Below are 27,014 nucleotides of genomic sequence, written 5' to 3' on the forward strand. Positions count from 1 at the left end.
GAGACGAGGCTGGGCGCTCGCGGGAGGCAACGCATGCGATCTTTCGTGCGAGAAAATCGCGCGGAACCCGAAGACAGCTCGCGCGCATGCAAAATAAAATTCGAGCTGCTATCCAGTCCTGCCCTGCTTCTCACCAGCGGGCGCTTTTCTGCGTTTTCTCCTCTTCACTGCCCGAGTTTCTACTCCATACACAACTACTTCGACGTGTGCATCTGTGCGGCGTGCGGGGCGTTGCACAGTCCGTCGCCTCGGCGGAAGTTTTTTCCTCTATCCATCATTTCGTCTCGCCGGCCTCTTCTTCATTGCGGTCTCCTCTGCGGTTTCTCCGCGGAAGGAGAACTCGCTTTCTCTTCTGTGCTTAACTTTTAGTCCTTGCCGCCGCTCGCGCTTCGCTTGCTTGTAAAGAGGCCTGTCGGCAAGCGGCAATGGACAAGCAAAAACAGGTTTAAAAATACAGAAAAAATGATGCGAGGCGGCACACGCAGCACTGCGGCGCGAGTGGCAAGCGCTGTGCAGCCCTCGTCGTTGCCGGCCTCCAACCTGCCAGCGCGGCAAACAAAAAGAGGCTCATCGCTTTTCTCTCGCGTCCCCTCTTGTTGCGTGAGCTCTTCTCCCTCTCCTCGCTCCCTCTCCAGTCGTCTGTTCTCTTCCTCTTCTTTCGCGGCCGCCCCCTTGGCGGCTGCTTCGTCTTGCTCTCTCTCGCGCGGCTCTGACGCTCGTGTGTGCGGCTCGCTTCCTGCGCTTGGCGCCGTCTCGCTCCGCACCGACGGGCCTGTCTCCTGTCTCTCGGGCGCTAGTTGGGCTTTATGGGGTGCGACCGAGCAGAGGCGCGGCGTGGCGCGCCTGAAGAGCCACCGCTACGGAGGCGTCGTCGCGCTGAAAACCCGAGCGCCCAAGTCGCCGTGGTATATTGAGGCTGAGAAAGAGTTCCTCAACGAACGCGCGCAGGTCAGCGGACTGCCTGCGACGGCTTATTCGGCGCGGGGCGTCGATTGGGGTCGGTGTGCGTCTGGGCGATGGAATACCGCAGGCCACGACGTCTCGCGCGCGCGGAGTTCGCCGCGCCTGTCCGCAGCCGCCTCCGTCGCGGTGCCCTCTGCCTGCGGATCACAGTTTGATATATGCAGGCTCGATGCGTGTCCTCCATGCATCCGGCTGTATAGGTGCACAAATATATATGCATATATACATATATCTATTTGGACTTGTACATGCTAGGGGCCTCCCTTAGCTGCGCCCACAGCGTCCATTCCCTGCCATCCTCCACGGCATAGATCGATAGATACATAGAAGCATATATAAATATTTGAATATGTATATATAGATATGTACCTATGTGTAGGCGGATGCATACATGTATAGATACGTGTTCATACCTAGAGTGTATACGATGTTTCTTCTGTGCAGTTTGTGACGGGCGGCAGAAAGTCTTTGCACGGACGCTGAGAGGCTGCCCTCTGAGAGCCGTCGCAGCCGTTCAACGAGGGCTCGACGGAGGCGGGGCGACGCAGCTGCAGAGTTCCTCTCCCTCGTGGCGCGCCTCCGCCTCGGTGTCGCTCAGAAGGCGAGGCCTTTTCCTGGCTATCTGTGCACGCCATCCACGCGCCCGTTTCCTCTCAAGCGTAGAAGTTTGGCCATTCAAAAAAGATCCTTGTTTCGGGTGTTTCGTGCTCAGGTCCCCGACGCGTATATCGAGCGGTGGCATGGCGAAGACCTCGCCAAGCTCTCGCCGTCGCTGCGGCGCTGCCTGCATTTGCGCTGCGCCTCGAGCAGCCAACTGCACCAGTGGCGGAAGCTGCAGCTCTGTCGCCTGCTGCAGCGGCGCCCATTCGACACAGGTAGCCCTGCTGTGCAACGTAAGTCTCCACCGTCTTGTTCGCCTCCAGACTCCCGCAGCCTTCTGCCTTCCGCGGAACCTCCCCTACCGGAGACGTCTGCGTGTCTCAGCTTGTCTCCGCGTCTCTCGCCTTCTGCTTTCTAGCGTGCGGAAGGCCGAGTCGGCGCCCCTGTTTTTTGGGGGGAGGAGGGGGGGGGGGGGGGGGGGAAGCGCATGCAGTGTCTGGTGGCTGGTTCTGGCCGTTTGCGAGTAGAGTCTCTTCGCCAAAGATTGCGGTCGTGTGCGTCTGAGTGCACCGGCCCTGTACCATGAAGTCCACGAGACTCCTGTTTTTGTCGTGTACGTGAATCTGTTCATGCTTGTGCAGTTTCGTGTATCTATTAGCTCGCTTCGGACTTAGGACCAAAGGAGTTCACGAATGACTCTAGCAAAGAAAAGATCGCGTCAGTTCTGGGGGAAACGGCTTCGAACCGCGTCTCCTCTTCGCTCCGATCCGCAGGAGGACAGCAGTGCAGGCGCGTCGGGAGTGTGTATATTGCTCCTACTTTTTTCTTCGTGTCAGAAGTGTTGTTTTGGTTTTTTTTTTTGCGTGTTAGTGGCCTGCCTGACGGAGAAGATCCTGAATGTACGTGCACATTTGCTCAAGTTTTTCCGCGACCAGCAGAAGAAGAAAGTCCTCTCCATCTGGATCTCCCGCCGCCACCGCCTCATGAAGTACCTCTACAGGGTGGACTACGACCTCTACAAGCACGTCTGCCAGCAACTCCGTGAGCTGCGTCCAAATTTTTTTTCAGCCACCGGCTGCGACAGATCTACGTGCCCTTTGCGGCACTCGCAGTCGCCTTTAATTTTTTTTTTGGGAAACTCGACCTCTCCTGCGAGGCTGCCGTCCTGCGGCCGCTAGTCTCGCGCTGCTGAATGCCGGAGCATCTCCGCTCCCGTCTCTGCATGCTTGTGGCTGCTGCAGGCATAAAGTGTGTTCGCTTCGCCATCCCTGACTCGAGAGATCGGCAGCGAGTAAGGCGCGAGAGGTGGATTCGCTCAGGTTGTGTTTTCCAAATCCTCCCTGGGTTAGTGCAGTTAACGTCCTGGTCGTGAAAAAAGCAAAAACAGAAAACCTGGCTCCAGGCAACAAAGACCGTCGAGAGCTAACTTAGGGCTTCAGTGCGTTGCATTCTCACAAATTGACTCGCGCGAACGCGAGGGACGTCGTGGCCTCCGCGAAGCCATTTCTGTGGAGAGTGCGACGACAGTCGAACAAAAATACGGGGCGCCCTTGAGGCCTGACGCCGTCTGCATCGCGGATTCTTCGTGTGTCTGTGTTTTTTTCGCAGGCAATTAGTCCGATTGCCGTCGACGGCGACCGGTGCAAGTTCCTCATTCGCCAGAAGCTGTGGAAAGGTGCGTCGTTTTTAGGGCGCCGCGGGTTCAGAGCGTGGGAACGCCTGTCGTCCGCGGTCTCCTGTGCGGGCGACGGTGGCGTTCAGCGCTTCACGCGCCTTGAGTCTGTTTAGTCTCAGCATCGCAGAGGATAAGCCTTGGACCTGCGTCGCGGTGAGCAGCGCTACGAAGACTCGCTCTGGTTCAGGCTCGCGCCCACTCTCTTTCTTCTCTATGCCTGCGAGAGGACGTCTCTGCGCTTCACGTTTCGGGGTTTTTTCTGCCTGTCAGCGCGATTTCGTCCGAGGCAGCTGAAGCAGGCCGACGGGAAGGTGGTGCGCTACACGCGCCACCCCATGGAGCAGCCTTCGAGTGGATGGAACCGTGAGTTTCTTCTTCTCGCCGCGTTTGTCGCCCTAGCCGAGCTTCTGCGCTTTAGGTTCGCGCTGCAGCTCGGGCGGCGCCCGTCTCCGCGGAGGCGCGACGGGTCGGGCTTTGCAGCTCACAGGCGCAGCCGCGGGAGGCGGGGGCTTTTGTGAGGGCGACGTGTGTCTTGGCAGGAACGTCGAGGTCTTGCTTCGCCTTTTTCGAGAGCGAGCAGCGAACCTCGAGCAAGCGCTTTTTGCAGCCGGCGAGAGAGCTTGCGAGGTTTGTCGTTTTTAGCTCCGCGACGGCGTCTGGCGGTCTTTTTGCATTTCGTCTTTTTGCGTGTTCTTAGGGGCTTTTTCGTTTTTTTTGTATTATTTTCAGTTCCCAAGGAGCACCGGCCGGCGCTGAGCCGCGCGTGGCCGTATGGTGTGCGCGAAGAGCGGCTGACAGGCGAGTACGTGATCCACAACCCGACGGCCGCCGGTCTGGGTCACTGTCCGGCGCCGCTGTTCTTCTGAGAGCTCAGGTCTGCAAGGTCGACAGCCACGTCGATGGCTGTCACGGAGATCGCACACGTGGGCTTCCCGCAGAGACTTCCAGTCTGCTGCGCGGCGCCGCCAAAACTCGGCGCAGAAGTTTCGGCATTGGCGCAGAGGCTTTCTGCCTCGTGCCGCTCTCTGGAGGCGTGAAGGGGCCTCGCGCTGTGGTGAAGCCTTCAGCCCGACGTGGTGGAGAACACGTGTCGCGAGTGTGTGCGTGAACCGGGGAACCGCTCAGCGAGTGCACGCTCGCTCGTCCGCGCGTGAGGGCTGCAAAGTGACAACTTCGGAAGAAAAAGCTGACAGAAGCCTCTCTCCCCGTGGAGAGCGATTTCGGCGCGCTGAGATGTCCATCTATGCATCGACGTCGAGACTATCGCCGCACAGAGAGGAGACGCTGCGGAGTGGCGGAGCTCGAGCCTCAGGCAGTCTACGCGGTTCAAAAAGTATTGTCGGAACGCAGGACTCGGAGAACTGTCTTCGAGTGAAGATCGCCGAACTCTAGGCAGACTATATACTTTCTGTAGTTAGGCAACTCGCGGAAAGCTTGTCGTTTCAGTTTGTGCTGTCTCGCGCTTAGCTAAACGAGGGGCTCGGTCTGCCTGTGAAGCTGCTGCCTGCGAAGACGCGACGGTTTCGAGTAGGGAGAGCCTGTCTCTAAAAAAACCGGAAAAAATTCATGTTCAGATGCGGCACGCCCCCCCCCTCCTGAGTCTGCAGGGGAGTCCTCTGGATCTCGCCCTGCTCACGCACTCTGTCACAGCGTCTATTGCGCTCGACTGTAGTTTACAGAGTGCATTTGTGTTGCCAGCAACGACGATAAATTTCGCTTTCGAAGGCCGCTGTCAGCCGCGTCGTTCTGCGCGAGACAGCGAGGGAGAAAAACCGAGTTCAAACAGCGCTCCTAGCTTCCGGGCACAGCCGATGGCAGCGGGACGGGCGAGGAAGCAGAAAACTGAATTTTCTCGAGTTTCTTAGAGCGCATGCGGAGAACGCCTGCCACAGGCCAAGGCGCTCACATTCGCCTCGTCGTTTGGCAGAAGATTCACTACGTCGAAACGGCACTGAGCAGTTTTTCCTCACCAATGTCGCACAAGAATAAATGCACAGAAGAGCGCTGCAAACTACAGAGGCCCACGTTCACTTTCAGAAGTCAAAAACTCCAAAGTTCTGCGTCATCTCCTCGAGCTGCTGCTGCAGCTCCTCTAGGAGCACGCCGTCGTCGCCCCTCTCCACGGCGTCGTCTGACTCTTCTTCCTTCTCCCCTCCTGCCGCGCCTGCGCGCCCATCCTCCGAATCACCCTTCAGCGCCGCGCCTCCCGCCTCTGCCGCTGACGCAGAAGACTCTAGTCCCCTCTGCGCCGCCACCGCAGACGCCTCTATGAGCACAGACGCCTCCATCGTCGGCGCAGCTTCCTCCGCCTGTCTCTGCTCGAGGTTGGCGCGTTTTTCCTCTCGCCACTCCTGCTGGTTTTCCTCCCCCGGGAACCGCAGCCGCGCTTCGGACGGCGGCGCGGCCTCGCGCGTCTCTGGCGCAGCTTCCGTGAGGGTCTCCCTTTCTTCTGTCTGAGCGGCGGCGCTGGCGCCGCCCTTTCCGGACAGGCGCGCGACTCTGCCGTCGTCGCCTCCCTCCGCGTCATCGCCCCGCGCGTCTTCAGGGAAGTCGAACGTGCGGGGAGTAGCGGACGCTGCTGCAGGCGCCGGAGCGGCGCTCACCCAGCACGGAGGAGAAAAATCTGCAGAAAAAAACGTGGCGGGCGCTTCATCCGGCAGAGGCACAGAAGAGCCGCTCGCGCTCGCCTCCGCGAAGGGATCAAGAGACGCAGAGACGAAAGGCGAACAAGAGGATGAGAAGGAAGAGGAGGAAGAAGAGGCACAGGAAGGAGAAGTAGAGGAAGAGGAGGAAGAAGAGGAAGCAGAGGAGAGCGCAGGGAAGGAGAAGGGAGCACCTGAGGTGGCGAAGCACTCCGCGAATGGATCCGAGAGAGCAGAGGCGTCGGCAGCGAAGGCTGGGAAGCTCGACGCGTCTGCGGAGGGAGGCGAACCGAGTGACGCAGGCGCTTGCTGCTCGGGGGGGGCGCTTGGTTCTTTGCAGGCCTTCCCCGGGGCCCAAGGGTCGCAGAGGGCGCGGCTTGTCACAGTTTCGGCCGGAAAACTCGCGTTTTGTCCGCCCGCAGCGCGCGGCGGGGTTTCGGCTTTCTCGTCTCCCTCTCTTCCCTCTTCTCCCTGCGCAGCACCGCACGCGGCCTCCTGCGCGGGCTCGCCCTGACTCGCTCTCCATTCGTCAGTCGCAGAGGGCGCAGAAGTCGCCGGAAGAAACAGCCACGCAGAGGCCGACCGTGGCGGAAAGGAAGAAGATGAAGGAGGCGAAGAAGCAGAGGAACAGGAAAAGAGGGATGGAGCAATTTCTGGGGGAGAGGACGAAGACGACCAAAAGAAGGATGACTCGACTGCAGATGAAGAGGAGGAAGAACAGGAGGGAAAGAAGGACGCGCCGAGTGCAGAAGAAAGGGAAGAAGAGGAAAAGAAGGATGCAGCAGTTTCAGGTGAAGAGGAAGACGAAGAAGAGGGAAAGGAGGATGCAGCGAGAGCAGATGACGAGGAAGAAGATGAACGAGACGAAAAGAAGGATGACTCGAGTGCAGAGGACGAGGAAGAGGAAGGAAAGGGCGAGGAAGCGATCTCAGAAGAAGAGGGGGAGAAAGAAGGAATGGACGATGCAGCAAGAGCAGATGAAGAGGAAGAAGAAGAAGGAAACAGAGAGGAAGCGATTTCAGAAGAAGAGGAAGATAACGAAGGCGGAGGAGGAAACAACGATGGAGACGCGAGCGACGAGGATGCAGAAGGCACTGCGACAGCGGGGGAGGCGGGGTCGGAAGAAGGGAACGGAGCCCAGGGTGCCTGAGCTGCGTCGCTCGCAGGCAAGGCAGGCAGAGAAAAGAGCGAGAGCGACGGCGGAGGCGGAAGGTCTCCAACGAGATCGTTGAAGGCATCGAAGCGACTCATGCCGCGCTGCGGCTCGCTGCTCTCCCCCGCCCCTGAAAAAGAAGAAGGTGAAGACGAAGATGAAGAAGAAGCGTGGGCTGGAAACGAAGGCGTGCAGGAGGCTCGCGGCGGGTTGGGAGGCGCTGGGGCGTTCAGTGCCAAGAGGGACTCCAACGTGGCATTCGGCGGGGCGGCCGCCGGCGCAGGAAACGCAGAGAAAGACAGGTTGCTCGATGCCGCCTCTGGAGGAGACGAAACCCTAAAAATCGTGTCAAGCGAGTCGAGAGATGCGCCGGGCGGGGCGGCGCAGGCAGCCGAGGCGCAGGCAGGTACGCAAGGCTGGGGAGACGCCGCAGGCTGGGGAGAGGAGGCGCTCGCGGTCGCTGGGGACGAGGCGAAGGAGAAGGCGTCGTCGAGCTCGAGCAAGTCCACGCCGCGCGTCTGCGTCTGTGGCGGAGAGGCAGCGGGCGGACGGGGCGCCGCACACGCCGCAGCGGCGCTCCCCGAGCACGGAGGCGGCCGCAGAGGGAAGGAAGAAGCCGACAACGATGAAGAAGAGGAAGAAGAAGAGACCGAAGACGAGGACGAAGAAGAGGATGAGGAGGGGGGCGGCGGCGGTTTCAGATGGAGCTGTCTCTGGCTGCCGCTGTCGTTCGTGGTGAAGGCTTGGCTGGCTCTGGCGGAGGCGGGGCGGCCTGCAGCCTCGCTCGGCAGCCTCGCTTCCGGCTGAAGGCCTTCTTCTCCTCTGAGGCGCGTCGCGTCCCGCGCAGTCGCGTCGCCTTCTTTGCCGGCGGGCTGCGCGCGGCTCTGCACGCCGCCGAGGCACGCATCGATGCGATCCACGAGATCCAGCAGCTCGCATAGCCGCGAGAAGTTCGCGGAAAGCGACGCGTCCTCGGCAGAGAGCGTCTCAACGAGTCGCTGCAGCCGCGGGCGCCCGGCCTCCAGACACGCCTCCGCTCGCCTGCGCGTCGACGGCGACGTGCTCGCCCGCGCCGACTGCATGAAGGCCAGCGCCGCGCGGACTGAGCGCTCCTGGAAAAGAAAAAGAAAACACCTTTTGGGCCTGAAGAACGAACGCCGAATTCGAGGAGAGTAACCCTCCAGCGAAGCGAGTCGGACGCCAGTGTGTCCCGGTGCGCCAGGACCACGAAAACCGCGCCAGGCGGGAAGAGTCTCCAGGCAGAGGTGTGACTAGAGAGAGGAAAAACGGCGAAATCGTCCACGGAGTGCGTCGCGGGGAGTCAAAACGTGCGAACAAACCAGCTTAAAAGACGTAAAACCCGCAAACGCGAAAGCAGGCGCCCCTTGCACCTAGAAGAGCGTCGACGCCCGGCGAGAGGACGTCCTTCAAACGAGAAAGGCCAGAAGCCAAAAAAGAGGAAAACACCCCCACTTACTTCGTCTGCAGTCAGGGGAGGAATCGGTCGCGCGGACGAAACTGAAGACGAAAAAGAAGACGGTCGCCGTGCAGAGGGCGCGGAAGGAGCAGATCGGCGCGTTCGAAGAGAGGGATCGAAGGCCGGAGACTCCTGAAAAGAAAAGAAAAAACGGAGACAGGAGAAAAAAAAGGAAAACCCACAAAAACTTCGAGGCGACTCTGCGCGGCGGGAGTCTACTTCCTTTCCTCGAGGCGGCCACGTGAGGAGCTCTGACTTTTCTCTCAAAGCGTACAGACCGCGCAGAAGAGGGACGCCGGGCGTCCAGGCAAAATGAAATAAAACACACGCGGGCGAACCAGAGGGAAGCGAGAGAGCTGTGAGGACGAACTCAGGCAGAGGCAAGCTCAGCCACCGCCGAGAAAGAAGAACTCGAAGCACGTCAAGAGGAAACGTCAACGAAAAAGAAGAGGAAAAAAAGGAAATGGAGAAAGACTGGACGCGAACAAGGAAGCAAGCGTGAATCCAAGAACTCAGCCGTGACACTTTTAATTCAGAAGGTCTGGTAGGGACCAACGCAAGCCCGGCGCAATGGGGTAACGGAATCCACTGAAGAGACAATTCTGGCTTGGAAAAGCAAGACTCACCTCGGCGTTTTTCACCATGAACTTCATGCTCGGATCAACCTTTGGAAACTCGACACCTGGAAAAAATAAATATAAAAAAACGGAAAAATCCACCAAGAGTCGAAGACGGAAGAAACACGCGAAAAGAAAGCAAAGCAAGCAGGTGAGAAAAGAAATGAAAAAAAAGACAAAGTGCATTCACGGTCTCGGCTCTCAACCGCCGCCAACTCAGGCGTGCTTCCAAGTTTGCACCAAGGAAACCGAGAAACCAACAGTTTCTTTGAAACACAACGCCATAAGAGCTATTCAGTAGGCATCTCTTTTATAGAGGTGGACTAAAGAGCCCGAGAGTTTTGATGACCCCGCCTCGCTGGAAAGAGAAAACAAAAGTTTTGTTCTCCACTCACCTTTCGCACGGAGCTTGCGATACGCCTCAAAGATTGCAGGCAGGCGTTCCTGCTGCATGACGAACGAGTCTGAAAAAAAAGAAAACAAGCCCGTGACCGCCTCCGTCTCGTCACTGCCTCGGTGTCGGGTTGTCTTCTTCCCTCCGCGCAGCTGCCGAGTCCCTGTGCGGACAGCCGCCGAGGCCTCTTCTCTCCTCATCAGCGTCTTCTTCGTTCTTTCTCTCTCTTGCGTCTCTGCTTAGATCAGCAGCGAACGCTGGAGCCGCGAGGCTTTCCTGAGACTCTTTGCAAAAATGAAAGCGAAGGGAGAGAGAGATTCTGCGAAAAATTCCCGCGACCTCGACTCACCATGCCACAGCTGCAGAAGATAGAGGACTTTCCGCTTGAGGCGCTGCAAGCGAGGCAAAAACAGAAGAGAAAACGAATGACGCCGCCGCGCAGCACGAGAATGAGAGGGCTACAAACGATAGAGGATCTTGAACAAAACGAGAAAAGAAAAGCATGAGCAGATGCACAGGGGAGATGCAGAGCGAAAAAAGCCTTCAGACGCCTCGTGGGTTCACCCTTGCATACCAGCGGAAAGCAAACTCGAGCCTCCTCGCTGCATCTCCCTTGAATCGAGGGAAGTGCGAAGCGGACACAAAGGCTGGTCATCCGCGACAGATTCAGCAGAATGAGGCAGAAAATCTCTCCAAATATCTTTCGATATGCGGAGCTTCGAGGAAGCTCCAGCGTGCGCGGAATGAGTTGAGTCTGTTGCGTGCGTCAACGCGCGAGCTGAGACTGCCTCCGGCGCGCCATGCATTTCTGATGCTGTGGGAGCTTCTGGGCATGAAGAAAGCATCGAGCGAAAGGAAACGGATGCCTCTCTTAAGAGGAGAGTACTCGAGACCTCTTTCTCCGAATCGAAAACCGGCCTCTTACGTGCAACTGCGGATCTGTCGCGACACCTGGATTTGTGCTCTGAGACCTGAAAAAAGACAAAAATAGACTAAAAAGACTTCTCACGCCACTTGAACGTCAGGTGAGGTTGACGCCCGACCAACTGCGCGAGAGGAAGAAACCCCGAGAGACGACAACGGACGCTTGCGTAGAAAGAAAACAACAACCTGCAGTGGAAAGAGAGACGCAAAAATGCTGTTTCCTTTTCCTGTCGCCCAACGTTTTGTTGTCATCTTCTTGTTTTGGGCCTGCAAGCTCTGCTTCTGTGCTGCCGTACCCGATGAGCAGCTTGTTGATTTTCCTCTTGACGTCACGCGAGAGAGACTTCTTCAGGGTCGTCTGCGTTCAACAGAAAAGCAGAACGCAAGGAAGCGCGAGGCATCGGCTCGCTGGAGGCTAAGGCCACGAACTCCGAAGCAACGCTGACGGACCTTGAAAGAAAATGGTCAAAACGCGCCTTGCAGCAAGGCTCACTCTCTCTCCGGCGCGTTTCCTATACTGTGGAGCACCGCGTGTGAGCATAGCACATACAGCTGAATACCTATACAGATGCATCCATTCTTGTCGAAAATGTATGAAGGAATGAAAAAATCTCTCGCTGCGCCCGCGTTAAGCGACCATCGCCCTGCCCTCCCTACGAGGTAGTCGCATATATATATATATATATATATATATATATATATATATATATATATAAATGCATTTATATAGAGGTCGGGACATATATGCATAGATAGCGATCTATAGATCTAGATATATGTGTGGACGTGTTGCCTGTATGCGGGAGGCGATGCAGGCGTTGTCTTTTTGCAAGAAGCAGGTACGCTTGGAAGAATCTGGATGCCCGACGACATCACGGCTGTTCCGTTGGCATTTCCTCAGACTAAAAACCTGGTACTGCGCTCACGCATTCCGCATCTCTGCTTCGTTTTGCAGTTTTTTCTCACCATTCTGAGGATTTTGCACATGGTTCTCATGAATCGTTCGTCGAGGGCGCGGGCGAAGTCGACACCGAGGTTGCTGACAGCCATGGCGACGAGCTCGATGGCGGCCAGAAGCAGCGGGCCGTCGCTAGAGAGTCTCAGCTTCTCTTCAACGATCGCAGCCAGTAGCCGCGCCTTCTCGTGGCTCACGCCGACCTCGTCAATCACCTCCAGGGCGCGCACCAGCGCAGGCTCCGACTCGCCTGCCGCGGCCGCCGAGAGCGTCGCACCGACCCGCGCGAAGAACGCAGGGTGCGCCGCCCCCAGAGCGGAAGAGACCTCCATCAGAACGGAAACGCCGCAGAAATCCAGACACGCGCAGACGCACCAAACGCAAACGTGGCGCGAAAAACGCGGCGCAGAAAAGATGTGCGGCGCGCAGAGAAGCGAACGCGCTAGCCACGGGCGGCGAGAAACTGCGAGAAGGAAGCAGGGCGTGCAGGGCCAGAGAAAACCTAGCGAGCAGGCTGATGGACAGAGAAAACCGAGATCGAGACGAGAAAAAAACGCCGAGCAGGTGTATGTACAGACGACGTGCGTGCCAGGCGGCACGTGGGAGAAGCGGAGAGGCCGCCTTTTCAGCTCTGAGGCAGTTGCGAGTGGAGAGAGAGGGAAGCAGAAGGAAGGCCCGATGATGAGGGAGCCCACAGAGCGGACTAGACGAAGAAGGAAGAAATCTGGAAAGCTCGCAAGACGAGATTAAGCGTCGCAGACACATGCGCGCGCGCGGGGTCACACCGGCGCTTGGAAGGGAGGAGGGGTTGACGCGCTTCACGCAGGGGAGACACGCGGCACACGCGGCAGCTTTCAGAAAAAAGGATGAAAAAAGGAGCAGACAAACTTGTGCATAGGCGGGGATGTGTGCATAAACATGGACGAAGAGGAAAAAAACGAGTCACCACGCTGCGAAGGAACGGGCGCTGCAGAGGTGGCGTGGCATTCTTGCAGGGAAAGGCACTTCAGTCCGCGGTGGAACGCGGCGGGAACACAGGACTGCCGCTGCAGAGAGATACAGAGAGATAACTTCTTGTGAAGGAAAGGGAGGGAAGGAAATAAGCCGCTTTCGATACTGTGACTGGAAGGATCTCCTCGTGGCGGAAACATGCGCCAAGCTGAAGAAGGAAGTGCTGCGGTTCAGCGGAATCGAGAGGTCGCGGTATAGACGGCCTTACACACAGAGAAAGACACGAGAAGAGAAGGGGAGTCTTTCTCGAAAGAACTCCTCAGAGAGCGTCGAAATAAAAGGAGGCGACGCCCGACGATGGCGCGTCACATGCTGCGAAAACAACTGCCGGCGACGGACAGCGCAGCGCGAGTCGTCTCGCGTTTTTGAGTGAAGGCCTCGTACAAAAGACGCCACGGCGACTGCCAGTCTGCGCAGGGTTTCTTCTCTTGTGAGAAATCGACAGAGAATGAGGCGCCATCCACCATTAACTGAAGAGAAAGGCAAGACAATCAGAGTCACCGCTCTAGCAGCAACGGTGCCGCAGAGGGACACTTCGCGCAAAGCTCCCCGCGGGTTTGGCGTCTGCTCGGCGGTGGCGACCCCGGAAGCCCGGGAAAGCTGTTCGCGGTCGCGGTCGAAATGTAAATAAACCCTTTTCTCTGACGCGATCTCCCTCTACTGTGTGTGGAGGCACGATAAAAGGAGCCGCCTGTACTGAAACAGACATACAGACATGGAGCGGCGTCCCAGCTCGAGGTGTACATACACTGCAAGATCGATGCGTTGGCCCGGCGCCAGGCCGCGGTCACCTGCCCTTTCTTCAAACACCGAGTCTCCTTACGTAGTCGGGTGTCGTTTCCATGTGTGCCCTATCTTTTTCTTGGTTGTTCAATAGTATCTATGCGTGGGAAGACCGCAAGATTCAGTATGGTTAGCCACATACGCATCTGACATATACATATATATATACATATATTCATATCCACGCACAGTAGCAGGATAGAGTATTTAAAGGCTGTGTCGAGATAGATTTGTGTAGGCAAGAGAACACTCTGTCCATATTCCGCCGCCGCCACAACTTCGAGAACTTGCGAACCCCGGCGCGGACGGAGACTCTCACTTTATATACTCTGCTTCGCCGAAGAAGCTAAGCACCGGAGGTACATACTTGACTGTATTTTGCCCGAACCTTTGGCGCCTCTTGAGCGTTTTCGGTTGTCTTCAGTATGCCAGGGAGACTTCCAGAGCCTTTTTTCTTTCGGAGTGTATGTACACCTCATGGGCTGTACAGCGAAATCCCGCGAAGTGCTGTCACGAGTAGGTAGTCAAAGTTCAAGTAAAATTCCGTCATGACACGATCGTCGCGAGTCTTCAAACGCGGAAACACGCTGTCGCGCTGCCCCTGTTTCCATATGCTGAAAGGACACGCGCGAGATTCGAACCTGCGTAGCGACTATGCGAATCAAAGGAGCTACAAGGTTTTGCATACAAGGCAAACACAGTGACAACAGGATCTGTCTTTCCCCGCGCATGTAGCACCACCACCTGCTGCTTCGTTTCGAAACAAAAGCGGACTTTCTTCCGATCACGCCTCTGCTGGGACGGGGAGTGCATGTTCAACATCTACATCCGTAAAATCGGCGTTCGCGACAGCGAAGATCTCGATTCGGATGTGTTTCTTGAGTACGCAGCTCTCACTTACTTAAGTGGCGATCCCCTCAGCTCCCTCCCCGCAAGGCACGGAGGCTCCACTCGCAGTCGAGGCTCGCGGCAACTCTCGACGTCTGAAAAGGGCGTTCAGAACACAACTCCATCGGCTAGGATTCTATCACATATTCGCAAGTACACGATTTTGTGCAACGCTTTCGTATAACCTGCCGATCTATCGCTACAGAACAGCTTTTGGTGCGACATTTGCGTGTGGGCTCAGTCTCGAACAGGAATTCTTTATGATGTTTGTGTGCTTCTCGCGGCTTCTGGCGTCTCTTCTCTCTGCAGACTTTGGAGCCTTACGCAAGCGTCCGCGGGTCAGCTTTTCGCATGTCTTGGTTTCTAGTCGCCTTGCTGTAAAGGCAGCTCGAAAGCCTGGGGTCGATGCGTCGTTGTTCCTTGTCGCTTCGCCTCTATTTCTTCCTTTTTCCTTTGTTTTCCGGTCTGATCGTCTGGCGCGGCGTGGCGCCTTCGGAGAGAGCCGAGGCGCGCGACGTAGGAGTTGCGTTGGCTTTTCCGCAGAGAGACGGCGGCGACGTGCGAAGCAACACTACTGTCCTGAGTCTTTTACTTCTCTCGATTCCGTTCTTTCAGAGTGTGCTCGTTTTCTCTCTTCATCGTATCTTTCTTGCCTCTCCTGCCTTTTTCCTCCAGCGGCGCTTTCGGGGCTCGATTCTCGCTTCGGCGTGTCTCCTGGGCTGTCTGGGCAGCCGGTCTTGACCTCTGCAAAGCGGGCCGTTTTCAGCATCTAGTTCGCTTCTTTCTCTTCGGGTTCTCTTTGTCTTCCCTTTTCCCTCTCTTTTTCTCTGCTGCTTTCCCCTGGATTTCCTCTCTTTCTCCTCGGCCTTCGTCCGCCGCGGCATCCTCTCCTCGTCACTGTTTTCGCTTTCCATCTTCTCATTCTTTCTTGTCCTGCTCTCTCGCCATGGCGGGCGCCGAGTCACTCCCCGCGGTGCGCATCGACTGGCGCTTCGCGTCCTTTCTTCGCCAGCTACGCTCGCAGCTCGTGCTCTACGGCGACGCGCTTTCGACTCCCTTCCTCGCGGTCTTGGTCGGCGTGCCTCTGCCCGCGCCTCAGTCTTCTTCCTCTCCCTCGCCTGCCTCTTCTTCAGCTGCTTCGTGCCCGTCTTCGCTTTTGCTTCTCTCGTGCTTTCGTCTGCTGCGTGCGGAGCGCGACCCGACGGTGGGGCGTCTCTTCGCCGCGCAGGGCGGCGCAGCCTCACCCTCGCTCCAGGAAGCGATTCGTAGCGACCTCGACACGCTTTTCTTCGTGTTGCCGCATGGTTTGCGAGTCTTGGGGCTGCTGGGCTTCTCGCGGGCGGACGGCGCGACTGCGAGCGCGGGCGCCGGCTCCTCGCCGCTTGCGCGGGTCGCAGAGGCCGTCGCCGCTCAGCTGCATGCCCTGGAGAAAGAGAGCGCCTCCCACCCCGCGCTGCCCTCCTCGCAGGAATGCGCCTCTCGGCTGTGGCTCTCCTGCTCGCTCGCCTCGCAGACGGCGGGCGACGGGGGGGGCTGCGCAGACTGCGGCGAAGCCCGCGAGGCCGTGCCCTGGCGCTTCGCCTTCTTCGCGAACAACGCGCGTTCTTCTTCCGCCGCCGGCGCGTCTCTGGAGGAAGGCGCCTGCGAGGCTGGCGTCGCCGTCTCCGTCGAGGACGCGAACGCCGTTCTGCGCTCCGCGAGGTTCCTTTTTCTGCGGTCGCGGCTCGCGCTCACCGCGCCGCTGGAGGCGCCTGTGCGAGTCGACGTTTCCGCGGTTCTGCGCAAGAGAGAGGAGGAAGCCGACCCGCAGCAGCGGAGCGACGCCGTAGATGCAGAGCGGGACGCGGCCGAAGGCGAGAACTCCGAGGCATTCGTGCCTGAGCTCTCCGCGGGCGTCGCAGCCAGTCTAGTCGCCGCGCTAAGGAGCCACGAAGACGTCCTGCTCGCCTCGCCGCTCAGCCTCTTCTTCTGCATGCCCAACGGGATGTACGTACACCCGAGCCTCGGCGGCGCGGAGGGCGCAGCTCCGCGGCAAGCGAGCACGAGAAAGGGGGAGGCAGCCAGCGGCGGAGGCGGAGGCGACGCAGCGCGCGAAGTGGATATTTGGGCCGCCGTTTCGGCGTCTTCCAAGGCGAAGGCGCTGCGAGCCGCAGAGGACGCGAGTGGAGACGGAGGCGCGGACAAAAACGGCGACGCGTTCTCGACTCAGGAGGCCCTCGGCTTGCCCTGGTTCCGCCCTTTCTCGCGAGACGCGACCTCGTCCGCTGCGCTGTCCGCAGTCCCCGTGCCTGCCTTCCTGTCCTCCGCGGCCTCCGCCGCCGCTTCACTGCCGCCATCCGGCGTCGCCTGCTGTACGTACACTGCGGCCGAGGGCAAGGGTGAGGGCGTGGTGGTGCGCTCGGCGGAGCTGTTTTTGGACGCCTGCGTGCTGGTGCCGGGGGCGGCGTCTCTGGGCTCTTGCGCGGACGCCTTCCTCGTCGCGTTCTGTCGGCAGCTGCGGCGGATCGGCTGCGAACTCCTCGCGCGCGCGGGCCCCAGGGGAGGGCGCCGCGCCTCGAGTCTGACCGCCGCGGCACTGGAGGCGTCGCGCGTCGCCGAGGCCGCCGCCGCGCCTGCCGTCGCATCGCTCTCCCTGCTCGCCCTGCCAGTCTTCCCGCGCCTCGCGTTCTTCGCGCGCGCCGCAGATGGCTGTTTGGCGCTCGGTTTGGGCCTCGTGAAGGTCGCTTGGCTGCCGCATCCTCTTCTCGCGTGGAACCTCGAAGCCGCGGCCGTGCGCAGGCGCTGGCTCGCGCTCTGCGGCGCCCTCAGAGACTCCCCCGCCTTCCGCGCCGCCGCCGCGCTGCCCTGGCGGGAGGCGCAGGGGGTCGGCGGAGACAAAATCGTGAACGTAAGTCTCTGTAGGATGAGGAAAAACTACGAGAGAGAGACAGAGGGGGAGGGAGGGCGCGGCCCGTGGCGCGTGTCCTGATTTCTTTGCCGGTTTGTTTTCTCCTCGCAGATGTTGCCTCGCGGTCCTCGAAGGCGGGCGTCTGTCTCGTCGAGCTGGCCGTTTTTTTTCGCCTTGCTGTGCCCGTTCGGCTTCGGCGGGTTTAGGTCCTATTTCGCTGAAGTCCCGCGCGTTTTCAGCCTCGCTTGGCGGCCCTGTCTCGCTCTGCACGCTCCTTGGAAGTCTTCCTCGATTGCCTCTTGCGTGCGACAGCCTCACAGGACTCTCGCCGACGGCCCCAAGTGGCTCGCGCCCGCGCGGACGGTCACCAGCCTCGTGCGAGGCGACGCGGTCTACTATCACTACTGCCAGGTAGGCGAAGAGGTGCCCTTTTCTCAGCGAGCTGCGCACCGCAGATCCTCTCCTTCTGTCCCCTTGGCGCCTAAGTTGCCTGCAGCGTCGAGAGTCGCAAGCGCACCACGCACCGCCCCCTCCTCTACGTGTATCTCTGTCGTCTGTGTCTCTCGGTCGTCTGTCTCTCTCAGTCGTTCGCTCTCTCGGCTTCCAATGTCTTCTGTGCCTCCAGTGTTTTTCTCTCCGCTTCCAGTGTCTTCTCTCTGCTTTCTTTTTCTTTCTTCTACTCTGCGTCTCTTCCTCGGCGCGTCGGTTACTGGCGCGGCCGCGCCTCTGCATGCTCCCTCTGTTGCTCGCTGCCGTTTGCCGCGGCTGTCCACGCAACTTTTCCTCTCTTGTTCGCTGCACTGCCTTCTCACTTCGGGTTGTCGGTTTGAGCTCTCCCTCGTTTTTCGCAGGACGGCGAGCGCGACGAAGGCTGGGGCTGCTGCTACCGCTCGCTTCAGCTCGTCATCAGTTGGTACCGCTTGCAGCACTTTACGCAAAAAGTGAGTTTTTTCATTCTCTCCTCGGCTCTTCTGCGCCGGCAGACTTCTCCGTGGAGGGGCGCGCGTGTCTTTTCTCGTTGCTCCCTGTTCCTCGTCGCGCATTCTTCTTTTGCTGTGCAGCGTCCTTCGCTCGCTCTGCGACGCCTTTCTCTGCCTGTCCACCGTTGTGCTTCCGCGCTCCCACGCCAGGAAATTTTTTTCCGTTTTTCGCGCTCGCAGCCGGTCCCTTCCATCGGCGACATCCAGCGCCTGCTCAAGAAGTTTGACATGGCTCACGAGAATCTCGAGGTGCGCCCCCCTTTTCCCGCGTCTGTTAGCCAGCGAATGAGGAAAAATGAAAAAAAAAACGCAAAAGTCGCACTTGCCCCCTGCAGGCGTGCGCCCATGCGCTTGTCGCTCTGCCCCCCCCCCCCTCCTCCGTCCCTCGTCGGCTGTCTCAAGACGCCTGCGTGTTTGGTTTTTTTCGGTCGGTCTTGAGCTCTGATGGGGTTTCCTTGTCGCCTCGCCTTCTCGGTCTGCTGCCTAGAGGCTCTACGCGCGAAAGCGGATACCCTCTCGTTGAGCCTACTTTGCAGAAGTATACAAATAGGCAGCGAGGTGAACGGCGAGAGGAATAGCTAGGTGGAAAGATGCCGGCAGGATAGACGTGATCTCCTTTTTTCTCTCCGCGTGTGTATGTGCGTGGAGAGGTCTTCTTGAGGCTGTCTCGAGCATTGATGGCGAGTAAATTTTCTTTTTTTTCGCGTTTGATGTTCAGATCGGCTCCAAGACGTGGATTGGCACGGTGGAGGGATCCTACATTTTGAACTGGCATTTGCATGTACCTTGCAAAATGCTGCACCTGGGGAACGCTTCGGACTTGCCCTCGCATGCAGAGACCCTCCGCGAGCACTTTGACGTCGTCGGCTCGCCCGTCATGATGGGCGTCGGTGACTACGCGTACACGATGCTCGGAATCGCTTTCGATGCGCAGTCAGGTGTGGCTTTTTCGCCTCTCCGGCTCGCTTCAGAGCTCACGACATTCTCGAATCCGGGACGTAGAGGCGTGTTTCTGGTTTTTCGTTCATCCACTCGACTGCCGATCTCACGCAGCCTCCACTCTCCTCAGGCGTCTCCTTTGCCGGAGTCCTAGACTCACGCTTCCAACCGAATAAATATATGCATGTATATGTGTACCTCCGTATCTTTTCATCTATATATGTGTGTGTTTATACGCGTTTATATGTATACATATATACATGTATTAGTGTGTATCATTACATACATATGAGTACACGTATATATATACATATATATATATATTTGTGAATGTGCATAGATACGTGTAGCGTTGCATGCGTATGGGTGCGCGTGTGCGGCTGCAGCGCGGTCCTCGGGCTGTCACAGTCTTCGTTCATTCGTCCTGTCTCTGCATTCCATTTTACATTCCTTATTTTCTGCGCGAGTGCAGGCGAGGCTGCTTTCCTGATCGCCGATCCGCACTATCCGGGCGACGATGGCGACTTGGAGAAGATCCTCGACAAGGGCTGGGTTGGCTGGAAGAAGGTGGGAAAACTGAAAAAACGACAAAAAATAGAAGGGACCGAAGGGGAGAGGCCGACAGCGAGCCTTCAGAGTCCAGCGGAGCGCAGCCGCACACGCACAGAGGAGGCAACAGGAGGCAGAGCAAGTCTATATTAATGTAGGAATTCCACTTTAGTCAGCTCATCAGTTGAGAGGAGCTTGTCTGCGTGTTGCTTGTCGTCGCAGACGAGTTTCTTCGAGAAAATTGCGGGCTCCAAGTTTATCAACTTGGCGCTGCCTCAGATCTGCACGGAAGACGGCGCTCTCTTCATTTGAAGCTCAACCGTTTTCGAAATTCCCTTGCGCATGTCGGGGGGGGGTGTCAGCCTTTTTTTCTTTTTTTGTTGGGGGGGTCGCACGCATCCACTCGGGCCGCTCGCCGCCAAATCCGAGGAATAAGAGACGAGACATTGTCTCCGAAAGCGCCGTGGCGCTTTCGGGGGTCTGTGCGGCTGTTTCTTGCTGTTTTCCGTTCGGGTACTATCGTCTCTGCTTCTCGTGACCCCCTTGTGTTGGCCTCGAGGTGGGAAGGCAGGAAAAAGGAGCGCAAGGACATCTTTCTGTTTCTTCCGCTCGAACCCTCGCGGGAGCGGGCTGTTGGTCGCACCCTTTGCCCCGAACTGAAGAAAAGTTTTCTCGGATTCTTCTCCTCGACACGAAGCGCCTCTTTCAATGTAGAAACATAAAACCAGATATATGTATTGTACACAGCATATTTTGCTAACATGTCAACAAATGCCTGGATCTCGACACGCTGGAGCATGTATATATATGCTGGAGCATATTTATATATAGAGAGAGAGAGAGAATATAGATCGATGCATGTAGGCTTGTCGGGTATTTGTCGCCGTAGCCAGCGGTCGGTCGCTGTTTTTCCTTTCCCTCAGAATTCGATGAAAGGCGTTTCGCAGTTGTGTGTTCCTTCCGAGGTCTCCTAGGGACCGTTTGCGCGACGCTTCTTTTGCAGAAAACCGGTTGCCAGCGTGCCGTGTTCCGTTGCGCCTTCCTCATCGGGGTCTGTGCTTCCCAGACCTGCGCATTCGGTCTCCCGCCTGTTCGAAAGCTCTGCGTCGCGCCTTCCCCTCCTGAAACCTGTCCTCGCCTCCTTCGTTCGCTCTGCCTCGGTGTTTGGTTCGATTGTCTTCGCTTGATCCTGTCTGTCTCTTCTTCGTGCACGCCGTCCTCGCTCTCTGGCGCGCTGATGCGCATGGCCGTTGCCACTTTATTTCGCCTTCACACCAGATATGTTCGCTCGCTTCGGTCTGCACAGCACGCTTGAGTCCGTCTTCGGGGTGTTGTGTCTTCTTCTTTGAGACTTAGAGGAGCGCTCGGCTTATACACGGGCACTCTGTGAGATAGGTGGAGCACTCAGCGGAGACCCGAGTAGTTCGGGCGCCGGCACGTGTGTGAGTCTGACCGCGCGAGGGTTTTGCGCCGATGAAGAGCGTAAATCGAGGGTGATGGCTTCAGCGAGCTTCTTACTCTATACGAGATAGACCCGACAGGCATCGTTCTCTCAGAGCCGAGAATGCCGGACGGTGCGCCGAGGCCTTTCCCCCTCGGGCGTGTAAGACACGTCACCACCTAAGGCCTGATACACCGTGGCAGCAAGTGTTACCATTTGCGTAGATCCTGAGTGCTCAATTTCAAGCGAGATGTCGTATGTCATGCCAGCAACGCGCACGCTGGCGGATCTTACGGTGTTCAAAAACGCAGCAGAACGCAGATCTGGTGACCCTCGGGATCTGTGACGCACTACAGAGGGTGACAGTGCACTCCACGACAACGGACAGAGACTGCCGTGCGGACGCCAAGGCTGCATACGACTCCAGTGTCGACGGGCGACACGGGGACTAACTTCTCCCATGCGTAGGCGTGCATACCGGGCGCCCTAATCGCACCTCCTGTCTGTCAGCGCAGATATCTCTCTACATCCTGTTGCGTGTGGGACTTGGCCTGAAAGCGTTTGGCTTCGAAGAGACGCAAGTCGCCTGCAGTCTTCGGAAGGGCCTGCGGCTGGAGAGCCGCGCCGTATACAGCCCGCGAGTAGTAGAGTACGCGTAAATTCCTTGACATCCAGAAGAGTGAATTCAGGTTAGCTCCTGAAAGGAGGAGAGTTTTGGTTGTACGTAAACGCAGATGCTGCTGATACTACTGCAAAGGGATTGTTTATATTCCTTTACCGGTGCAGTAAATATGAACGGCTTCTGCAGTAGTCGAATCTCCGATTTGCACCTGAAGTGAGACCCGTGTAGAGTCATCGACTACCTGTTTCGTGTGGCAGAGGAGAAACGGAAAAGTCATGTTCTGAGACGCTGAGACGCTGTCGTTCTGACAGGGGGGGAAGCGGCAGCGCGGAGGGTCCGCTGTTTTGCTGTTTTCTTCGCACACTTCACGTGACTTTTGCGCCCTAGTGGCCGTCGAAACGGATCTTTCTGAGAGAGCAAATTGGCCTTCAATCAAGTAAACTGCACCGTCTGCAGCAATGGCAGCGCTTTTTAACGTGCGCGAGGGGTCCTATCGAGAACGTCACGCGGACGCGGCCAACGCGCTCAGCCTCCTTTGTGACTCCGCGGACGCGACACAAAGATTCGCAGGAAAGGCACAAAAAGAGAAGTAAAAAACCTAAACTGCATGCTGGCAGACCTCGTCAGGTCTTTCCTGAAGGGCTGAAGCGCTGAACGCTACTTGGGTTCAGCTGTAGAGGCTAGAGGAGGGCGCACCAAATAGAGGAAGCGCTGTATCCGGCTTGAGTGTCCTCCGCAGCCTGAGGTCGGTGTGAGCGAGAGAGGATACAGACGAGTCTCCGAGGCATTTAAGTGGAGACGAAACGCGCATGAGGGCGATCGCTGAGGCGACACGAAGCTCCCGTGAGCCGCAACACAGAAAGCGACTGTCTGCGAACAGAAAAGGTCGAATTGCTGGTCTGGAGTTGAATCTCCTTCGCCAATGAGAGGAAAGGAAAAATCTGCCACGGGTCGCCCGTGAGTACGTCTGCTTCAGGAATCTCTTTCTGTAGTGTCGTGCGGAACCGTTTCCTTCCAAGCTGTCGAGAAGGGCGACGGCGCGGTTCGTGCGTTCGCCCGGCGACGGGACTGAAGAAGGAAGAGAGGTTTTTCTGCATTTTCTCTGGCTAGCAGGTTTTAAAAAGAAAGTAAACAGGTTAAAGGATCTCTCGCTCCATACAGGGCTCTACGTGTGATGCCTATAAAAGGTTTTTTAAAATTTTCGGCAATTCTGGAGATCACATGCAGTCGTCGCGGGTGCATGCGCAGGTACACACGGGATCGCCGATGCGACTCCGCAAGTGGTGACTCGGTCTCTCTTCTTTTCGCCTCCGTTAATTCTCTTTTTTTCTGTCGTCTAGAGAATAAGCTCTCCCAGCGGAGCGCGACAGACAGAGAAGAGGCGCGCCTCTCGAAGAAGAGACAGTTTTTCCCGCGGAAAACAGAGAAGATGGCGGCGAACCGCGCTCTGGGAGCTTGCACGACTTACGCGCCTCAGCTCTCTTCGCTCTCCTCACCGCTGCCTGCGCCTTTCGTCGCATCTTCAACCTCGATGGCGCGTTCCGCTAGGCCGGCTTTCGCCTCGTCAGGCTCAGCGTCTCTCTGCACTCGTTCTTCATCGGGGGTTTCCTCTTCTGACGCGCGGCGCTTGACCTTCTGCTCGCGTTCGCCATGTCGTGAACGGCCGTGCCTCTTCAGATCTCGCTTCTCCCTCGTAAACTCTCTACAGCTCCCTGCCGCGCGGCCTTCGTCGCTGTCCTCTCTGTCGTCTTCTGCATCTCCTTCTTCCTCCGCTCGGTCTTCTCCCCCTTCTGCATGCTCGCCTCTCTCTGCGTCTTACCCCCAAGTCCCGCTTTGTCTGCCTCGTTCGTCAGCGCGCGTCGCTCCCTCCTCGCTTTCGGACCGACTCGCTTCTGGACAGCCCTCCTGCGAAAAAGCACCCTCCTCGGCTTTTGCAGCGAACGCAGCCCTCGCGTCGCCCGGGAAGGCCCGGCTGGGGTCTACATACACCGCCCTCGGGGCAGTGTACGGACACTTCGCTCTGCTACAGGGCGGCGGCGCTGCCTTGGCTTCGCAGCAGCGCGGCATGAAGTTCGTGCATCCTCGGCACTGGATTCTCCAGTGGAAGATTCGGCCAGGCGACCAGGTGCGTCTTCCCTTCTTCGATAGGTTCTCTCAGAGGCATTGGTCTCCTCTCTCTGGTCGATCCAGCCAGACACAGCGCCCTGGTATTCCTATGTAAAATCCGCCACCACTTCGTGACACATCTGTGTGCGTGATGGCGGGGAGGGGGAAACAAGCTTCCTCTTTCTTCGTCTTCTTGCACGGGCAACCCAGCGAAACTCGACTTTGTTCAGCGACTCGTTCAGGTATAAGCGTGAATAACTGTGCGTGTGCGTTTGCGCGTGGACCGACATGCGTTGTCAGGTCGTGGTGATTTCTGGCAAATACAAAACCATTCGTGGAACAGTTCTGCAGATCGATAAGATGCGCAACGGCGTGTCTGTCTCAGGCGTCAAGGAGGTGAGCTGCGTGCAAGTGCTTCTCGTCTTCTCTCACTGTCTCCTTTGTTTCTCTGTTTGTCTCTGCTCAAGCGGCGGCAGCGTAGCGGCCTCCTTGCAGAAACCTCTGCCGTCTGTGTGTGGAGATCTGTGTGGGTGTGCGTCGCCGCATGTATGCATGGCGCATGCACAAGCCTTGCTGAGAAGGATTTCTGTGGGATCTGCGCGGTGTAGGGTTTTATTTCGCTTCAGAGAGAGATTTCGGCGGGTCCAGTGCGATGCCTGTCCCTGAAGTCGCAAAGAAGAGATTACGCTCTTCTTTTTGTTCTGCAGCAAAAGCGCGTCAAGCAAGACGACGGCACCTTTATCAAGATCCCTGGGCTGATTCATGTATCCAAGGTCATGCTCATCGATCAGGCAATAAAGTAAGATACATATAAGTCGATATTGCACGCACAGATTTGCGAGTCGACAGCAGAGAGCCTTCACACAGACTCTCGGGGGATTCGAGGCGCATCTGCGCGAACTACTGTGTATGTTCGATCTGGGGGGGGAATGCTCACGTCGAGGAGCTTGTCGATGGGGATCGCCTATCTGATTTCCTCCGCTGTGTGTACAGGTGTATATGTATATGTATGCATGTGGATATGTGTTCTTTTATGAATCTGTTGCTGTGTAGTTTTCGCGGAATCGACTAAGACTGGCCCGGTTTACATATATATATTCACATGTGTACATTTTGTCTCGATTATCGCGTGTGCATCGATTTGTGTGACTCTGCAGCCTTCCTACGCGCGTTGCACTTCGCGTAGACGACCAAGGGAACGTTGGTAGGTCGATGGGGTTCGCAGCTCGTTTCTCGATCGTGTGGACCTCCTGCTGACCTCGAAGAAGCGAGCGTGCCGAGCTTTTTCTTGTTTTCCGGTATCGTCTCGAGAGTGGATGTGCTTGGATGGCGGCGTGTGGGTCGGCGCTGATGCAGGCGCAGAGAGGCATTCGAATGTCCAGTTTGCCGCGCCTCGCCGCGCGCGGCGCATGCACAAGCGTGTAATGAATGAATCTGCACTGTCTCCGTATGCTGCAACGCGTTTCTTGTTTGTGCGCAGTGCGCATTTCGAAGAAGAGTGGGCTGGTGATTCCGTGGCCAGACAACGAGATGATCAAGTTCGGCGACAACCGGAAATCGCGCGAGTTTTTGAAGAGCAAAGAGGAACGCGATGCGGAGTTGAAGAAGGAACAGAACGACACGGAAGAGCCCGTCGGCCCCAAGGACACGCCCGCAGATGTCGCCGTGGAACGCACCTACGACTACCACCGAGTAAGCAAACCTAAACCTTAAAGTACGAGAGACGCAGAAAATCACTGCCGTCGCGTTGGTTATTCACGTCTATTCATGTCTACGCTCTTCACGCAAAGACGTATAAGGTCGCCCTTCTGCGCCGACCCGCAGCGTGCGCCGGTGTTCGCTTTTTTTCGAATGGCGCGTCGCGTAGCGGACGATTTCTGCCGTGACAAGTTAATCTTCAGCGGGTGTACCTATCCTCTCCTCTGGAGCCTGCGTAATCGACCGATTTTTCATTCCTGTAAGCAGGTGTGCATATTAACCGCACCAGTAGACGTCTGCCTTGCCGTTGAGAGGATGAACTTCCCACGCAGTGATACACGTGCTGGGTTGAAAGTCAGTATTCATGTCCGCTGCTTCGTACTTTCTCGAAGAGTCTAGGTTAGTTCGTATCGTTCGTTCGCCCACACATGCTTTGCCTTTCGCTTGTTCGTGATGTTGACAGGACGTGGCGACGATGCAGGCGCTGAGGCAGATGATGACTAAATACAACCGCGACTTCCGATAGCGGAAAAAAGGAATTCGCGTTGTCCTGTGTTAAGAGACGCGAGAAAGCAACGCAGAAGATGTCGTGCATCAGGTTCACTACTCAGCGGCGGGGAGTTCGACGCCGCTAGGTGAGCACCAGAAGGGAGAACAGTGTTGAATAGTGCAGCGTCGTTAACGCTTTCCGCGTTAGGATTTGAATTACAGCCCCGCTGGTCGCGCACTCGCGACCAGTCTCAACAACTTTTCATGCGAACGGCGATGTTTTCAGATCCAGTAGATGTGAAACGAATCCGTTGACACGACTTCCGAGGGGCGTTCTCGCCCCGAGGATGGGCAGCTACGTTACACGGATCGATATCTCTGTCAGAAGACGCCTTGAGAGAGGCCGCGGCCGTCTTTCCTTCCGATCGCAGCTGCCTGCACATAAGCCGTCGGGCTGTCATTAGCGAACCTTCATTGAACACTCCGAGCGGCGTTTGTACGCGGCTCTGCATCTAGCGCAACGAAACACTGGATAGAATTCATCGCACTGGTATTTGGTTCAGTTTTACCCAGTCCACGGCGTGGTCGCTTTTTTCCGACGAATTCGAAGGCGCTGTGACCTCGGTTGCGCTCGCATGGCGCGGGGTGTGACGCACACGCTCAAAGCACTTTCACAAAACTGGATTCGCCTTGCATTCTCAAGCGTCATGCCAGTCGCCTAGCGGTCGACACACAGGCGACACTGCCTGCATTGGTCTTGGGTGCGCTCAGCCCTCGCACGAGGTGCAGGCTGGGTAGCTCCTCAGTTGCCGCAGAAATGCGCATCACACGCAGTCTGGTATCGGAAAGCGGCCCGCGGGAGATGCAGCTCAGAACTCCAGGCTCGGAACTGGTCGAAACTGCATTGTTCGGCCCAAGGTCCGCGTTCCAACATGGTTACCACGGTTCAGTTTGTGGCAGGACCCCCGTCTGGCTACAGTGAGATTCTTTTTGTCTGTTCCTCGGTGTCCGAATGGCTTCAAGTGTCTTCCCCCTCAAGCTGTTTTCGTGTATGCATTAGAATATGGAGGACCATGCGTGTGTGTGACCGAGTCCACGTTTCCGTCGCAGCCACGGTCCAGCGACGTCACTCTACAGACGACACTGAGCACTAGTTCTTCTCAAACCATTTCTTCCAAGTAGACAGCAGCACCAGTGTTGGCAATGGACAGCGGAGAGCAA

General features: G+C 57.3%; 4 protein-coding genes across 4 annotated transcripts; 3 read left to right on the forward strand and 1 right to left on the reverse strand.

Moving 5' to 3' along the window:
* Positions 1-462: 462 nt before the first annotated feature.
* On the forward strand, positions 463-4,104 carry BESB_069510 (putative 30S ribosomal protein S15; the record flags this gene model as incomplete). Its single annotated transcript, XM_029365344.1, has 7 exons — positions 463-948; positions 1,676-1,856; positions 2,434-2,604; positions 2,805-2,854; positions 3,172-3,238; positions 3,509-3,601; positions 3,968-4,104. The coding sequence occupies 7 exons, from the start codon at positions 463-465 to the stop codon at positions 4,102-4,104; spliced, it is 1,185 nt and encodes a 394-aa protein (XP_029218927.1).
* Positions 4,105-5,271: 1,167 nt separating this feature from the next.
* Positions 5,272-11,732, reverse strand: BESB_069520 (uncharacterized protein; the record flags this gene model as incomplete). The annotated part of the gene is made up of 8 exons (XM_029365345.1): positions 5,272-8,145; positions 8,511-8,642; positions 9,137-9,192; positions 9,523-9,591; positions 9,871-9,913; positions 10,447-10,492; positions 10,742-10,803; positions 11,412-11,732. The coding sequence occupies 8 exons, from the start codon at positions 11,730-11,732 to the stop codon at positions 5,272-5,274; spliced, it is 3,603 nt and encodes a 1,200-aa protein (XP_029218928.1).
* A 3,296-nt stretch (positions 11,733-15,028) lies between these two features.
* Positions 15,029-19,749, forward strand: BESB_069530 (peptidase family c78 protein; the record flags this gene model as incomplete). Its single annotated transcript, XM_029365346.1, has 7 exons — positions 15,029-16,969; positions 17,282-17,380; positions 17,821-17,910; positions 18,130-18,198; positions 18,668-18,887; positions 19,361-19,455; positions 19,660-19,749. 7 exons carry the CDS (start codon positions 15,029-15,031, stop codon positions 19,747-19,749), a joined length of 2,604 nt encoding a protein of 867 aa, XP_029218929.1.
* A 3,180-nt stretch (positions 19,750-22,929) lies between these two features.
* On the forward strand, positions 22,930-25,830 carry BESB_069540 (ribosomal protein RPL24; the record flags this gene model as incomplete). Its single annotated transcript, XM_029365347.1, has 6 exons — positions 22,930-23,625; positions 23,907-24,002; positions 24,314-24,405; positions 24,764-24,810; positions 25,087-25,298; positions 25,768-25,830. 6 exons carry the CDS (start codon positions 22,930-22,932, stop codon positions 25,828-25,830), a joined length of 1,206 nt encoding a protein of 401 aa, XP_029218930.1.
* Positions 25,831-27,014: the final 1,184 nt, after the last annotated feature.

Source organism: Besnoitia besnoiti, chromosome VI (genome assembly GCF_002563875.1).
Source record: "Besnoitia besnoiti strain Bb-Ger1 chromosome VI, whole genome shotgun sequence".
NCBI lineage: Eukaryota > Apicomplexa > Conoidasida > Eucoccidiorida > Sarcocystidae > Besnoitia > Besnoitia besnoiti.